We start from the raw sequence: 15,308 nt of genomic DNA, 5'->3' as shown, positions 1-15,308 counted from the left end.
GGTAATACGTGTTTTCTAGTTGTTCGGATGAAAGAAAAAAGTTCAAATAATATAATTCTAGTTTTAGAATAATAAAAACCTAACATTTGGCGAGGAATGAAATTGAATTACAGTTCAATTTAGAGAAATTTATAAATAATAAACCTGAAATTTCAGAATCTAACAAAATGTCAGTTGTGCTTTCATGAGTTCAAAATTGTTGAAAAAATTTAGTTCGTTTATTTTTTATAAATTCGATTATTTTCACCTTTAATAACAATACTTTCTCTATGTAGTGGATTATTATAAGAAAAGTAACACTTTTTTCCCCTCCTGATTATTGAATCTCTTTTGACATTTCTATTTGAGAGAATGTGTCTTACATAAGGAGTGTATCGAAAAGTAGTCTTAAACATTTCAGTCGTTATTACACACAAACGGGTGAAATTTTTTTGTCGTGTAATCAGAGCACGCTTTGTTTACATGTCAAAAATCGAAATACAAGTCATTTAGTCGCGGTCATAATGTTGTTTTCGAAATGTCGCGGATTGATTTGCAAACTAAAAAGAAAATTATGCTCAATTGGTGCACCGAAAAAGGTGTTACATACCACAAAATAGCAAAAAAAAATAAAAGTTTGTCCAGAACGTGTTAAACGAATCGTCGTTAAGTTCGGTAATATGAGTGTTCTTTCGGAATCTCAGAAGAGGTTGATGAAAACCCGGACCAAGTAATGCAGGTAATCCAGAACAGGTCTGCATCTATTCGTGATTTGGCCAAGAAGTTTAAAACCAGTGTTAGGATAATTCAGCGGATTAAACGGAGACATGGTGATTGTTGTGGATTTTTCCAGGTCAGTCACTTCACAGAAAGCACGAGGTTCCTCCTCTATTCTGGCCGGATTTGGCATCGGCACATGAGGCCAAATCCACTCAACAATGGTTTTCGGAAATCAATATCATGTTCGTCGAAAAAGGCCTCAACCCACCTAACTGTCCCCAGCTGCGGCCAATTGAACGTTACTGGGCAATTGTCAAAGCCAAGTTCAAGAAAGAAGGTACAGTGTCTAAAAATATGTCAGAGTTCAAGAAGAATTGGCCTGCAATGTCCAGATAGTGCACAAAGATTACTGTGCAGAATTTGATGAGTGGAGTTAAATCTAAGGTTCGATTTTTTGGAAATCAACAATAAGCTTGATTTTTTCATTTCATTGCTATGTAAATTTCTTCTTCTTGAATGGCACTAACGTTCCTAGAGGAACTTCGCTGTCTCAACGTAATATTACTTGCGTCATTTTTATTAGTACTTAGTTGAGATTTTCATGCCGAATAACGCGCCTTGAATGCATTCTGAATGGCAAGCTCTAGAATACGCTTGACCACAGTGCAAATCGAAGGAAATTTCTTTCCCCGACCAGAACGGGAATCGAACCCGAATCCCCGGCATATTAGGTATGACTCTGACCACTCGGCCACGGGAGCACTGCTATGTGAACTTAATATTCTTTAATAAAATTCACTTTTGTAAACACTTTCTAAACGTTTTCACGTTTTATTTTGATGTTTGAAAGTTTAAGACTTCTTTTTGACACACTCCTTATGGGTACGTTCGTCATTCTTCGGTTCATTTGACGTTTAATTTGCATCGAGTTTATTTTGCATCGAGCATCACAACCTATAAACCCGGCTTAACTCACATATCTGATCTAGATTGAGTCCAACGATGCATTGGTCATCTCAGAGTTAGCAAAAGATTCCATCATTTCGTTAAGAAGGAGAGGATTCTTTGTTGTTTGCAGTTTGAACAGATCGTGATCTGTACAATTCTGGATGAATCGTGAATCGAATCATGTTCTGTTAATTTCCACCCTCCCTCGATTCATAGTAGCAAGTTCAAAAATACGCGTGTAAAATATGTCAGTCGGAAGGAATCAGTGCCAGTGCCGGTCGGAATGAACTTTCTTTGACAAGAAAAACAAGCTTGGGTAGAAGGTACACTTCGTAGTTGCTCGCCGTGGTTGATCTAAATCAGCAAAATTGCACAAAAACATACTGAATGACGCTTGAGGGTAGCAAATCATTCTCATTGTGCAATTTGAATCTGATTCGAGCATTAAATAGTCAATAATGACGCCGGCCAGGTCCTTACAGTCACAAGGAGAAGGGAAGGAATGTTAACATGATATTGATATTTTATGCATAAAGGGCGAACACGAAATTATTGCGACACATTCAACAGGGCATAACTTTTTTACCATTGGGTAAAAATCAACCAAATTTTGCACACTTCCTCATTGATGTGTATTGTCTACATGCTGTCAAACTCGAAGTCGTGTTTTTCGATTCAACGAAAATGGAGGTGAACCAACGCGAGTCGAGAGAACAAATTCTTTCCAAACACCTGGAATATCCTGACCTGTCGCACCGGCAGTTGGGAAAAATGTTGAACATTCACCATTCAACCGTCTCCAGAGTGCTGAAGCGGTTCCAGGAGCGGTTGACGTTGGACCACGGCAAAGGAGCTGGAAGAAAACCGGGACCGGAGAACAAAAAGACGGAGGGAAAGGTGAAGCGGATGATTAAAGCAAATCCCAACGTCTCAAGCCGTGATTTGGCTGAAAAGATCGGCATGTCGCAGAGCTACGTCCAGAATGCTGGACTACATACATACAAGGTACAGAACTTCCCAAACCGCGATGAACGGCAACAATCGACGGCTAAAACTCGGGCACGGAACCTCTACGAGAAGATGCTGACAAAATATGGCTGCTGTGTGATGGACGACAAAACGTATATAAAAGCCGATTTTGAGCAAATTCCGGGGTTGGACTTTTTCACCGGCAAGAGCAAGTTCGATGTGGACAACAAATTTAAGAAGAAGAAAATGTCGAAGTTCGCCTCCAAATATCTCGTTTGGCAGGCGATCTGCTCTTGCGGACTGAGGAGTGAGCCTTTCGTGACAAAGGGCACAGTAAATGGCGAGATCTACAAATCTGAGTGCCTCGAGAAGTGCCTTTTGGCGTTCTTGCAGCAGCACGACGAAACTCCGCTATTTTGGCCAGATTTGGCATCATGCCACTATTCTAAAAGTGTCCTGGAGTGGTATGAGGCCAATTCTGTCCATTTTGTTCCAAAGGACAAGAACCCGCCAAACTGTCTGGAGCTGCGCCCGGTGGAGCAGTACTGGGCAATAATGAAGCGGGAACTTCGGAAGAGCAAGAAGACAGTCGAAGACGAGAAGGACATGTTAAGAAAATGGAAAAAAAAACTGAGAAACTGGTACCGGATGACACTGTAAAGACTTTGATGGAGGGCATCACGCGAAAATGCGTTCCATTTTACACTCAAGGCTCCATCGATTAACTTTTCTTTTGATTTTTGAAGTAAATATATGTATAAAACTACCCTAAAGTTTTGGTTTGATTCTAAACATTATCAGAAAATTGGCATGACATTTTCGGTGTCGCAATAATTTCGTGTTCGCCCTTTACCTCTATTGCGAGGTTCTCTTGCGAAACGCGAACTCTCAACTATTCGGCGGCGAAGCGAGATTTCGTAGAAAATATCCATTCTTATCTGAGAAAATGATTAAGCAAACTTCTTGAAAACCTCTCGATCGATATATTTTTATTCGTAACTCCTATTCCATTTCAAAATCTTTTCAATTGTTTCAACCGAGGTTTTTTTGGCAACCTGAGAAAATCGTCGAAAAACTTCCTCGAATTAACGACATATTTTTCAACCTGAGAAGGTCTCAGAGTTTATTCATTTCTTTCTTTGCACAATAACCATGGATAACAGCTATTACAACCATCCTTCTTAGGGACCTTGGACCCGCTGCTTCGATTCTCAATAGTTTCAGGTTCTTTTCGGACATGCCACTATAGAGATCCGTCATTCGTAGGTGGAGTTCCATTCCCCTTGAAATCCTTCAATTGTACTACCGTTCCACCCTATTTCTTCAGTACGCGCTTCTCAATTGACCATTACTTCACAATTTCGTAGGCACTCCTGCCTACGGAACAGATTAGACAGTAGGTTTGTTGTCCATCACCAGGATATCATGTATTAACAGTATATATTGACAAATTTTCGTGCATTTTCCTCGGCCACCTCCTTGCCACCACCATATACAGCTACTGGTCTATGCGACCTAGCCAGCAACTTTAGGGAAGCTCAGATACAACATCCAACGCGAAATTCGCAATATTCCGGTCGAAACCGAAACCGAACAAAACGGCCCGTTTCAGGGTCAGCAATCATTATCGAAGTGTTTAACGATGTAATTCTTTAAACATATCTAAGATCAGCTCGCCTAACAGAAAGCCTAACGAAATCCTACGTCAATTATGCGGTCTCGTCTCGGACACAATCCTCCTGTGACTTTTTTTTCAACAAATTTTATTTATATCACTTATGAACGAAAAAGTTTTAACAATCAACAGCAACTATGATCAACTCATGATAAGTGGAATGACAATCCGCAACAGGGATCTGAGAATGATATTCAACGCACCCGAACCCCGTTCGAAGCAATCGTTTGCGGCACGGGTGGCAAGCGTACAATTATCGAGACACTTGTCGCGCAGTTTTGCCACACATTGGCTGGCATCCTTCTTGAACTTTTCCTCCTCGGTGCCTCCACATCCACCTCCGCTCTGCACGTACAGCCGGTCCAGATCGGGTCCGCTGATATCGTTGAACAGACCCAACCGCACCACAGAGCACCGGAACAGACAGCGGGATCGGTCCGACAGCAGGAAGCCACTCTTGATGAAGCTCTCGAAGTCCAACTCCGCGATGTTGAGGATTTTGGCACACTGGATGATGCTGTTGCGGACCAGCAGCTCTGTCGCGGGAACGAGTTTTGGCGAACCGATTAGGGAGCCATACTGGTCCCGGTAGCACTCCCAGGAAACGGTGGCTCGCCGACAGGCGTCACAGGATGGAACGTGTTCCAGCTCGGTTCGCAAACAGTAGGCCGTCCGATTGGGGTAGCATTTGTCGTCACAATCCGGCTTAAAGTGGCGACTGTACGGAAGATGACTCAGCCCGGAACTGTCATTCCACGAACGTAGAACCAGTTGTACACAACGTTGCTCACAGTCTCCCTCCGTGTCGTCATCCGTGGGCAGATGCAGATACTGTTTGCATTCCTTCTGAGCCCGCTGGAGTGATTTAAGGGCCGGCTTGTGACGGGGCGAAACTGCCACCGCCGCTGTGGAGACGAGACCCACCCCGACGATGACTAGTTTGAGGTTTCCATTCATCGCAAGGTTTAGTGGAAACGGTTCCCTGGGCTTCATTTATAAGCACACGCAGGGGAATTTTAGGGGGGCACGTGCCCTATCGATTATTGGTTGTTGAGAAAGCTCACCGCACGTGTTGCCGCAAACGGACGGCTTCGATGCAGGGTGACAGTTATTGTTGATAATAAAACGGCGTCCTTGCTGGGAGCGCATGACTATCAAGAACTACGATTACCTTGTTTTCGGAAGTGTTCCGCTTCACGTTCATACGGAAATACCCGTGAAAGTTCAGTGCGGTTTGTGTTGACGAAAAATGTTTCCTTTTATTATGAACTCTCAATGAAGAATTGTTGTCATTTGTTAGTCTATGTATGTGAATTAAAGACATCAATTGCTGTGTATTCGGAGGCCCCAGGCCGGTTTTATCTGTTATAAATTGTTGAAAGCGGTGAACGAAACCATCACTGGATAACGATATCGGTCTCATTTGATGCCATTGAGCCGAGCGCTGCGCGAAAAACGACTAAAATACGAGTATAGACAACGCTTGGCCACACGTTGACGGGCCCGTTAAAACCTGCATGGGAAAACTTAAATGAAAAGTTCAAAGGCCATGTTCTGAGAGACCAAGACAGATAATTGAGTTTGATAAATTATATGATAAATTAATTGTCAGCCACAGCAGCACCTTCTTGGGGAACTTGGTGTGTGAAATAAAGTTCACTTCGGAGCTCACATCCTTCGTGAGGGTAAGTGAGTAAAATACGAAGTGCCCTGCCAGTCGTTGCCATCCAGGGTGAGATAGGTCTCGTCGTCCATCTGGTGATCGCGATTCGCCGAGAAAATCGACTTGACCATCTTATTCAGCCGCTGCCGCTGCGTCATTGACTGTAGTTCCGAGTCCAGTGGACGGGACTTGCGCTTCCTGACATGTATGTCCACGTTCGTCAGGTACTTTCTCACTGTTTGGCCGATTGCACCGACCTCCCGGTCAAGCGCACGCAGCGATGTAGCCACTTTTCCCTTGATCTTTCTCTCCAGCATCCTTTGGAGCTTCCTGTCGCTCAGGGTCGTCGGCCGTCCGGAACCGGGCTTTTTTTCGATGCTCTGATTGTTGTCTAATAGTGCCAAGATGTTGTAGATGTCGAAACGGGCGTATCCGGCGTCCACAAAGTGCCGCACGATGTCCGTGCACGCGCTCACTTCAGAACGGAGTAGCTTCACCGTTTTCGTCATCACGGTTAGAGTTCCATTGATAGAGCTGTCAATTTTTTTCTGCTGACTTATGGGTTACTATGATTGATACTGCATGAGTAGTTTCGTCAGTGCGTTTAAAGGTGTACCCATGAAAAATCGGCAATGTTTGTCCATTTTGACGTGGGACTACGTCTAACCGGAATATATGGAGGGTAAAATGAAAACCTAAACACAGAACATGCAGGAAAAAATGAAAGATTTCGAATGCTTATAGCTCGAACATTTCGTACTGGATAGGAGAGATGTTTGCATCACTTGATAGGGAATATTTCTACGCATCTATCGCAACTAACAAAATGTTGTTTTTCATTAGATAAACAATTGAATAACTGTAAAATATTAGGCGTTATCTAAACGCCCTAACTGCATTGTTTTGATTGGCCCGATTTACGGTTTCCCTAACACAGCCATCAAAACCAAGCAGCCTTGGGGAAATCGGCATTGCAAATACATGAAAGTAGGGGGACTTTTGTTCTTATCGAAAAATGTTCCCTAACACAGACATTAGAACCAAGCAGCGAAATCGGCATTGCAAACACACGAAAGAGCCTAGAGGCGAGTGAACTGAAAAGTTTAAACCCTCTTAAAGCCAAAAAGAAGAAGAAGAACACACGAAAGTAGGGGGAGCTTTTGTTCCCACCGAAATGTGTTCCCTAATAGAGATTTCTAAACCAAGGTGCCTGGAGAAATCGGTATTTCAAATTCATGCAAGTCGGGGGTATTTTTGTTCCGACTGGAATGTGTTTCCCTAACACAGACTTCAAATCCATGGAGCGTGGGGAAATCGGCATTGCGAATTCATACAAATCGGGGGTATTTTTGTTCCGATTGAAATGTGTTTCCCTAACACAGACTTCAAAACCGAGGTTTCTGGGGAAATCGGCTCTGCAAATAAATGCAAACTGCGAGTACTTTTGTCCTCGCTTGCCTTTGTGCAGAGTGGAATATGTCTGTCCTAACATGATCTTCTAAACTTAGGAACCTGGGAAAATCGTGCAGACACTAGAATAGCGAATGAACTTCCCAGTTTCAAGCAAATTCGAGATTCGAGAAGTATGTACACTTTTGGGATGTAAACTTCAGAGGGAAATGTAAAATAAAATAATCATTTGATAATTTTTTTTTATCTTTATTGGAAAGATTTTCAGCCTTAGGCTGGTTCATCAAACGTTTGATAATTCTTCCGTACATATATTTTGTTCTAGTCATCATACCAAACGTAAAAGGTCCGTCATTAAATTTACTTGTAACGAAGAACAATCAATCACAATAAATGAATTGACTTTACACGGCATTTGTTCATTTTTTTCACTCACAGAGCAAATATATTGAACTCAATTGAATTTGGAAACTGTTTCATTCAATCAAGAATTTAATCAATACAAACGAATGATTGCTAAGCTAAGGTAGTTCCACGTCAACCTTGCGGTTATATCATAGATATAACCCACTCATTTTTTTTTTTTTTTTATGCAAACGTTATATTGATTTCTTCTCTTTTCGTTCCAATTTTACTCTATAACTCTTTTGATAACGTTTGAGGATTGATATCCTCAAGAGATGTGTCCACCAAGAGATTTTCACTGGTTCTTGGGATGTGTTTTAGGGCAATTTCGAGGATGGTCTGAGAAACGTTTTTTGCAGACCAACCCTGTCTGGCTTAGAAGCGGTATCCAACTGATAACTAGTCCAATCTGCATGTTCAAATTTCCACCTTGTGTAGAAAAGAGTATTCTGGTATGTTGACTATTATTCAAAACTTGAACGGTGTGATCTGAAGTGAAATCTTCAGTTATCGCTCCGTTTCGATCAAGGTGGGTGAAATAGTGCGGAACGATTTTAGCACGGGTCTGAAAACTCGAGTGCTAAAGCGGTACTTTGGGTGAATATGATAAAGGACTTCTACACCGGTTCGTAGTTTGAACTAGACTGTATTTCATGAAATTCCACAATTGTGTTGAGTTCAAGAGAATGGTGGAGTAGAAGAGTAGAAGACTCTTCTCTCCAATATATTATACCAAAATGTGATGGTGATTATTATAGCTGCGAAGAATTTTGAGTGTCATTTGCCGCTGATCATAGGGTTGTCACCCAATCTGAATTTGTGTCCATCCAGTGAGTGCTACCCCAAGCATGAGATTGAGCGTTGGAATCACTCGTAATTATAAATGGTGGCGAAGCTGGCTCACTTATTGATCCAGTTGACAACCTACTATAGCAACATCGGCATGATGTGGGATATAGAAGCTAACAACTGTAACTGCAATTGGGAATTCAATTTAACAGAAATTGCTATTGCCTGTAAGCTCCTTCTTTGAAAAACGGAGGTAGGAACATTACATATTTTATTATGTAATCAGAATTTGCAATACCGATTTCCCCAGGTACCTTGGTTTTGAAGTTCGCATTTGGGAGACACATTTCGGTGGGAACAAAAGTTCCCCAACTTGCATGTATTTGCAATGCAGATTTTTCAAGACACCTTGGTTTCATAAAATATATTAATTTCTTTATTTTCACTGTAACGAATTGTTATGGATTGCCCTAATCGATTGATGCAAAACTCCCGTAATTTCTTCAGGAAATGATTGAGAATAATAATTGTAAGTGCAAAAGGAGGCTTGTATCTCAGAATGCGCTATTTCCGTTCGGATAACGGTTGAGATTTGTCAATTGTTCGAGAGTTATACCCAAACTAGCGTTGGCAGAAAACATTTCATCTTTGGCAGAAATGATGCCATTTCGTGTGCTGGAGGGTCAAATGCGCAAATAATGAGCTGTTTTAAATGCTTAAAAATGGTTTGTATGTATGCGAGCAGACATCTCTTTCTGTTTTCTTTTCTTATTTCATTTGGGATCGTGCCAAAAAAAAAATCGATACGACGTCAATGGGGATCGAACCAAGGCCGATGCTTCAACAGTTGTTCAGCAAATACGTGATAATATTGCACCTGATTATAAAATGAAGTTGGGAAGTGTTTTCTAAGAGTAAAAAAGGAACGCATGAAGGAGAACAATAGCTATCTCGGTCTGAGCCGTGTATGTGGCAAAGTATGCGGAAAGCCTTTTTGTTTCGCTCGCTCGTATTAATCTTATATTGCTGTACCATGTATATTATACAAATGTTTACCAGTATTTGTGATTCATGACATTTTCTGTTATGTTATGTCTCATTTAATGTCATAAATCGGGATGACAAAACATGAGCTAAACATCAATTTTGGGTGTAGTTTCATGTATTACTGTATTCAATGTAAAAAACAGTTATGGAGTGCCGAAATCGATTGACGCAAAAATATCATAAATCCATCATGAAGTGACTAAGCAATAAGCGTTTGAAATTGGACATTTTTCACAATGTGATCGATTTTCGTTTTTCAATTTGAACCCCCGATATGATTCCGAAATACGTAATCCTACGTCAACAAATGTTGATGAAAAATTTGGCTTATTTTTGTTTTTTTGTTTTTTATTCTTTCAAGGGCCCTCGAAGTCCTCCAACAGGAACGCCAACCGCTGAGTCGCATCCTAGACGAGCAGCGGGGCCAGGCTGGCGGTTGCAATCTGGGCGGTCCCCTGCGCTACCGTAACGTGGTGATATTTTGGCTACGATGCGAACAGGTGAGACCCCGCTTAACATACCATAAATATTCAATCAGTCCGGAAGTTGAACTTCGCGGAATTTATCGCCAGCCGAAGACACGATGGCTGTTGCCGTCGCCGCCGACGGACGACGGTTTGTTTGAAGAAGAATGAAATATGCAAATCGCGCGGTAGGATCCTCCAGAGCGACGCGAACGCGGGGGGAGCGATGATGGCGTAGTTAGCGACCGACCGGTCGTCTGGTATGCGAAAAAGTTTCTATCTACCCGGTTTTGGCCGGTATCGCTTGAATTGATAGCAGTCGTAAAGTGGGGATCAGGGGACGAGAGGTGCATATAGCAACCGTTTGAGGACCGTTCGGTCAGCCGAAACCGGCTTCCTCTACATCAATCGCTCCTCTCGACATTTTGGGGGATGCCTTTGGCCGAAAAGATCAAGTTGGCCTTGTTCATTTATAAATAAACATCTCTTTCGTTGGTTTCAAGAAATCATTCGGCGGCGTAGAAGAAAGTAGCGAAAAAGTTTTTATTTTCCAACATGTCAGATTTATCATCCACACATATCGCCAACTATTGGCCGACCCCAATCTTAATTACGTTAACCGAAGCTTGTTTTGCGATACCACCACAGTATGCCAAACTGAAGAGAGCTTATGTCAAACTCGAAATTGACTCTCACCGCGCTCTGATGACAGAACGCACTCACCGGCGGTACAAATGACCATATTACGCCGCCAATATAATTATTGGCTTGTTAAGATTTTGCGCACCGCATAACGCAATCTCGCGTGATATTTCATTATCGCGCGCCGCCATTCTTTCAACTCTGGCATTCGCCATAAATTTCGAAAGTTGTCGTCCATTCACACGCGCAAACGATAGGTCGGTCGGTCGGTTCGTTGATAAATCGGGGTGATGAAACTGCTCTCTGATCACGACGCGTTGACGGGACAACTTTTACCGGTGCGCGATTATAGAAAAACTTTTTTATTATTATTTTTTGCCAGCTCTTCATTTCTTTTCAATCCTCCTTCTCCGCGCGTTATAATTAAACACAATCGATCCGCGGCTCGACAGCTTCGCAATGTTGGATCATGTCACACATGGTCGGGGAAACGACATGGCATACTGTGACTGCGTGTATAAAGTCTTAATTTTATCTCCTTTTACTTTACCCGTGTCATTTTGGATTTGAGGATTGAACATTGATGATTGGGGACGAAAACGAATAAAAACAAAACAAATAAGTGATGAGAGCAAAAACAAAACAACAGAAATCACTTTCGGTACACCCTTGCAACCAGATGAGCCATTGGTAGACTCTCTGACGCCGACGGCGACGTTTTTGTTGTTTTTAATGGGACTCAAGCTGTGATCAAATGATTTTAAACTGAATTCGGAACGATGTCCATGTAACTCAAACTGACGAAATCATATATTTTTCTATTTTACTATGCCATAGTGAACCATGTCCAAGAGGTGATGTTTCCTCATTATCCTATTGGCGATCTAACGTACAAATCTACACCTAGGCGCTGCGGTGAAAGTGATGATGGCTTTAAATTTTGCCATGTGAGCTTATGGAAGGTTTGTAGTTCTTTTCATAAATTACAATGTTATAATCATAAAAGATTATTTGATTGCGATGAGTTTGTAAGAAATTTAATTCTGCGCAATTTTATATATAACATGTTATTTATTTACCACTTTCAGTAGTGAAAACCTGAGAGAGAGGAGCCAGCTGAATGACAGATAGTTTGTTTTCTTCTTATTCTTTTTGCGCTTTCTCATCAAGAAAATTCAAATCGGACAATTTCAATCAAGCAAGTTGTTGTCATTCATCTATGAGAAAAGTGTTCAAACTTGACGTGAATCTTTGTTTGTGAGTACATTTGTGCGTTTTTATCCTCGATTTGGTTTTTGACGTAGGACTACGTCTAACAGGAATATATGGGGGGAAAACGAAAATTTGAACACTGATCATGTGGGATATAATGAAAGATGTACTAGGTCAACCCACATCATGGCTTCCAGCAGCATCGGCCCACAAGTTTCTTTTACTTCTGACTATTTCGATATAGCTGTCCTGAAGAATTATTTCGATAATTTCTAAAACAATATCCGAAATAATAACAAACAAATTTTTATGATCCCTTTGCCGGATGAGATCTTGTGTGAATTTATGGGTGTTTTGGGCTCATTTGTGACTTTTTCCGATCGTTCATTCAGTTTTCGCGAATTTATTCATGGTTTCCGGATTAAAAGTCAAGCTGGGCGTGAAGAAGGCATTTTCCAGCGGCGAGAGCAGTTTTCTTCGATTGAAAACAAAAGGTGTTTCGAATGTTTCGTTTTGCGGCGGTTGCTATCACTACGCTGCCAAAACATTACCGGTTCGGTTCGGATTACTGTAGCCGTTCAGCGAAAGGTGGTGCAGAAACAAATTTGTGGATTATTAATTTGGGAACGATGTTTTTCACAGCATTTGAGATGAAGTTTTGCTCTTGGCACCAAACAATCAACATGCTAATGTTGAGGGTGAAGTTTTATTCGGATGTTTTATAGCTCCACTGCTTTGATAATGGTTTGCGCATTTAGTTTGTCTACATTACATCTGCACTGTATATAAATATGAAACAATGAATTACGTATTTAGAGCTTGTTTTTTTGAAGAGAAATAACTTGACCTAAATCGATTTGCGGCACGTGGTGGGGAGCTAATCCGGGAGATCTCATAACACTTTATAAAACAACTATTCTATCCATTCTGGAGTATGGCTCTTTCTGCTTTCTCTCAGCAGCTAAAAGTCACCTTCTAAAACTGGAACGAATTCAATATCATTGTCTGCATATAGCTCTTGGCTGTATGCACTAAACGCATAACATGAGTCTCGAGGTTCTGGCAGGAGTAACTCCTCTACAGAACCGATTCTGGGAACTTTCTCTCAGAATACTGGTGAAATGCGGAGTCACGAACACACTTTTGATTGAAAACTTTGAAAAAAATCTTCATCTAAATATACAATCTCGGTTTATGAGAATTTACCACCACTATATTTCGTCAGATATTTGTCTTCCATCGTTTACTCCAGACCGTGCTCACTTCACCATCAGCAGTTCCTCAATTGAATACGATCTGTCGATGAAACAAGCAATAATTGGAATCTCAGATCAGCTTCGATCAACTTACATTCCCCGTATTTTTAACCGAAAGTACTCAAAAGTCAATTGCATGAAAAGATACTTCACTGACGGGTCTCGCCTCAATGGATCCACTGGCTTCGGTGTTTTCAATGAAAATTCGAGCGCCTTCCGTAAACTGCAGGAACCTTGTTCCGTTTATGTTGCTGAGCTGGCAGCAATCGACTTCGCATTGGGGATGATCTCCAACAAGCCTGCAGACCATTACTTCATTTTCTCGGATAGTCTCAGTTCGCTTGAGGCTCTCCAGTCGATGAGAACTAGTAGGCACCCATCTTATTTCCTCACAAAAGTGAGGCTGCAGATGAGTGCACTGATCGAAAGATCTTATAAGTTAACCTTTGTATGGGTCCCCTCTCATTGCTCAATTCCTGGCAATGAGAAGGCGGACACTCTAGCAAAGGTGGGTGCCCAGGAAGGCGAATTGTTTGATAGACAGATTTCATACGATGATTTTTTCCAATTACTACGTCAGAGTTCCCTCTTGAGTTGGCAAACCGATTGGGACACTGGAAGTCTTGGGCGGTGGTTATATTCAATTATTCCAAATGTTTCTTCGAGAGCGTGGTTCAAAGGTTTGGACGTAAGTCGTGACTTCATTCGTGTAATGAGTAGACTTATGTCCAACCACTACTCGCTAGATGTGCACCTCCACAGAATAAATCTTGTTCAAAACAATGTCTGTCGGTATGGAAACGGTTACGATGACATCGATCACCCAGTTTGGCAATGTACGGATAATTACGCAGCCAGAGAGTACCTTTTGAATGCCCTTGAGGTCCAAGGAAGACAACCCTATGTTCCTGTTAGAGACGTGTTGGGAACTCGCGACATCTGCTATATGCAGTTGATCTATATGTTTGTGAAACGGTCTAGTATAAGAATTTAATGCTTTTGTGTGTTTTTTCTTTTTCGTTATTAGTTTGTTTGTCTTGTCCCCTCATCTCACCGTCGCCCACCCTCGACAGCTAGTCGAACACCAGATGCTATCCCTGGTCATTATGCACAATGCTACAGTGCGTGCGGCAACCCTCGGTTGAGACAATGATACCTCATATCCATATCCCTAACCTGACCCGTCCCACAAAAATTGTTGCCCCTCTAACCTCGAGTAAACCGCGAGTAATCGGTCGAAACCTACTAAACATAGATTTAAGATGAAATTTTTGTATAAACAAAACTTGAGTTAGCGGCTCCGCAAAGCTTATGCGATTGAGCCTTACAAATAAACGAATTGGAAAAAAAACTTGACCTAAATTCGAACAAATAAAAATAAACCAATATTTATATTTTTGACAACCCTTGGCGTAGTCCTACGTCCCTCCGGTTATGTCCCCGATATTACCGCAGCGTATGTGGAATATATTATTTTATTAGTTTCTACCAGGTGCATTTTGAGGAAAGTTTTTTTTGTGTCTGATGGAAATAATAATAGGTTGACTAAAAAGGATGCAGTACCAACTGTTTGCATAGGCAGTGATCACGATTCGGTAGAAAATGAGAGTTATACTGCCAGTCTCTCGACGTCTTTTTCGTTTCTTGCTTATCGCTGGTGACCAATTCATATTCAAATTTCAAAATTGACATGCAGGTCGCTTATCAAGGCAGTAGAAGCACTGAAGGTCCAATCGAATTGACCGATAGTGTTCCGTTTTCAACGGAAGTTAGATTCATGTATTATAAATCCGCCTATTGAGAGCCACAAACGATGAAATTTATAAGTAGCCACAAACCCATTTTCTACAAAACCAGTGCACAGTCCGCGCACGATATTCAGTTTCACATTCCATTCGACCATGATACAAACGACAAAATTCCAAAATAATCCTACCGAAGCAGAAACGAACCACATAGAGAAAAAGCACTAAAACAATAACAACAGTAACATCATCGCAGACACGTCATCCCCACTGCGCATCAGCCCATCAGTGGGCAATGAAGTACAGCAGCGTAACGAAGTGAAATCATTCCTTTCCAAACAGTCAGAGCGAACACGTCCTAACGTGAAAGTGCAAGAGAAAAAT

At 41.6% G+C, this 15,308-nt stretch overlaps 2 protein-coding genes across 3 annotated transcripts in view; one reads left to right on the top strand and one right to left on the bottom strand.

Annotated features, from left to right (window-relative positions):
- Window positions 1-15,308, top strand: part of LOC129773107 (tRNA dimethylallyltransferase) — a 432,576-nt gene that overhangs the window by 383,258 nt on the left and 34,010 nt on the right. For both annotated transcript variants that reach the window (XM_055776672.1, XM_055776664.1), the window contains exon 4: window positions 9,967-10,105. In XM_055776672.1, coding sequence (XP_055632647.1) covers window positions 9,967-10,105 — 139 coding nt within the window. The remainder of the gene's footprint in view (window positions 1-9,966; window positions 10,106-15,308) is intronic.
- Window positions 4,410-5,314, bottom strand: LOC129773205 (general odorant-binding protein 45-like). The gene has a single exon (XM_055776794.1). It carries the CDS (start codon window positions 5,282-5,284, stop codon window positions 4,433-4,435), a length of 852 nt encoding a protein of 283 aa, XP_055632769.1. The 5' UTR covers window positions 5,285-5,314; the 3' UTR covers window positions 4,410-4,432.

This window comes from Toxorhynchites rutilus, chromosome 1 (assembly GCF_029784135.1).
Source record: "Toxorhynchites rutilus septentrionalis strain SRP chromosome 1, ASM2978413v1, whole genome shotgun sequence".
NCBI classification, from domain to species: domain Eukaryota; kingdom Metazoa; phylum Arthropoda; class Insecta; order Diptera; family Culicidae; genus Toxorhynchites; species Toxorhynchites rutilus.
Note: the sequence above shows the minus strand (reverse complement) of the source record. Positions and strands in the feature narration are given on the sequence as shown.

Bases quoted from the DNA above. Each gene is read 5' to 3' on its own strand.
- LOC129773205 (XM_055776794.1), bottom strand. From the start codon at position 5,284: ATGAAGCCCAGGGAACCGTTTCCACTAAACCTTGCGATGAATGGAAAC.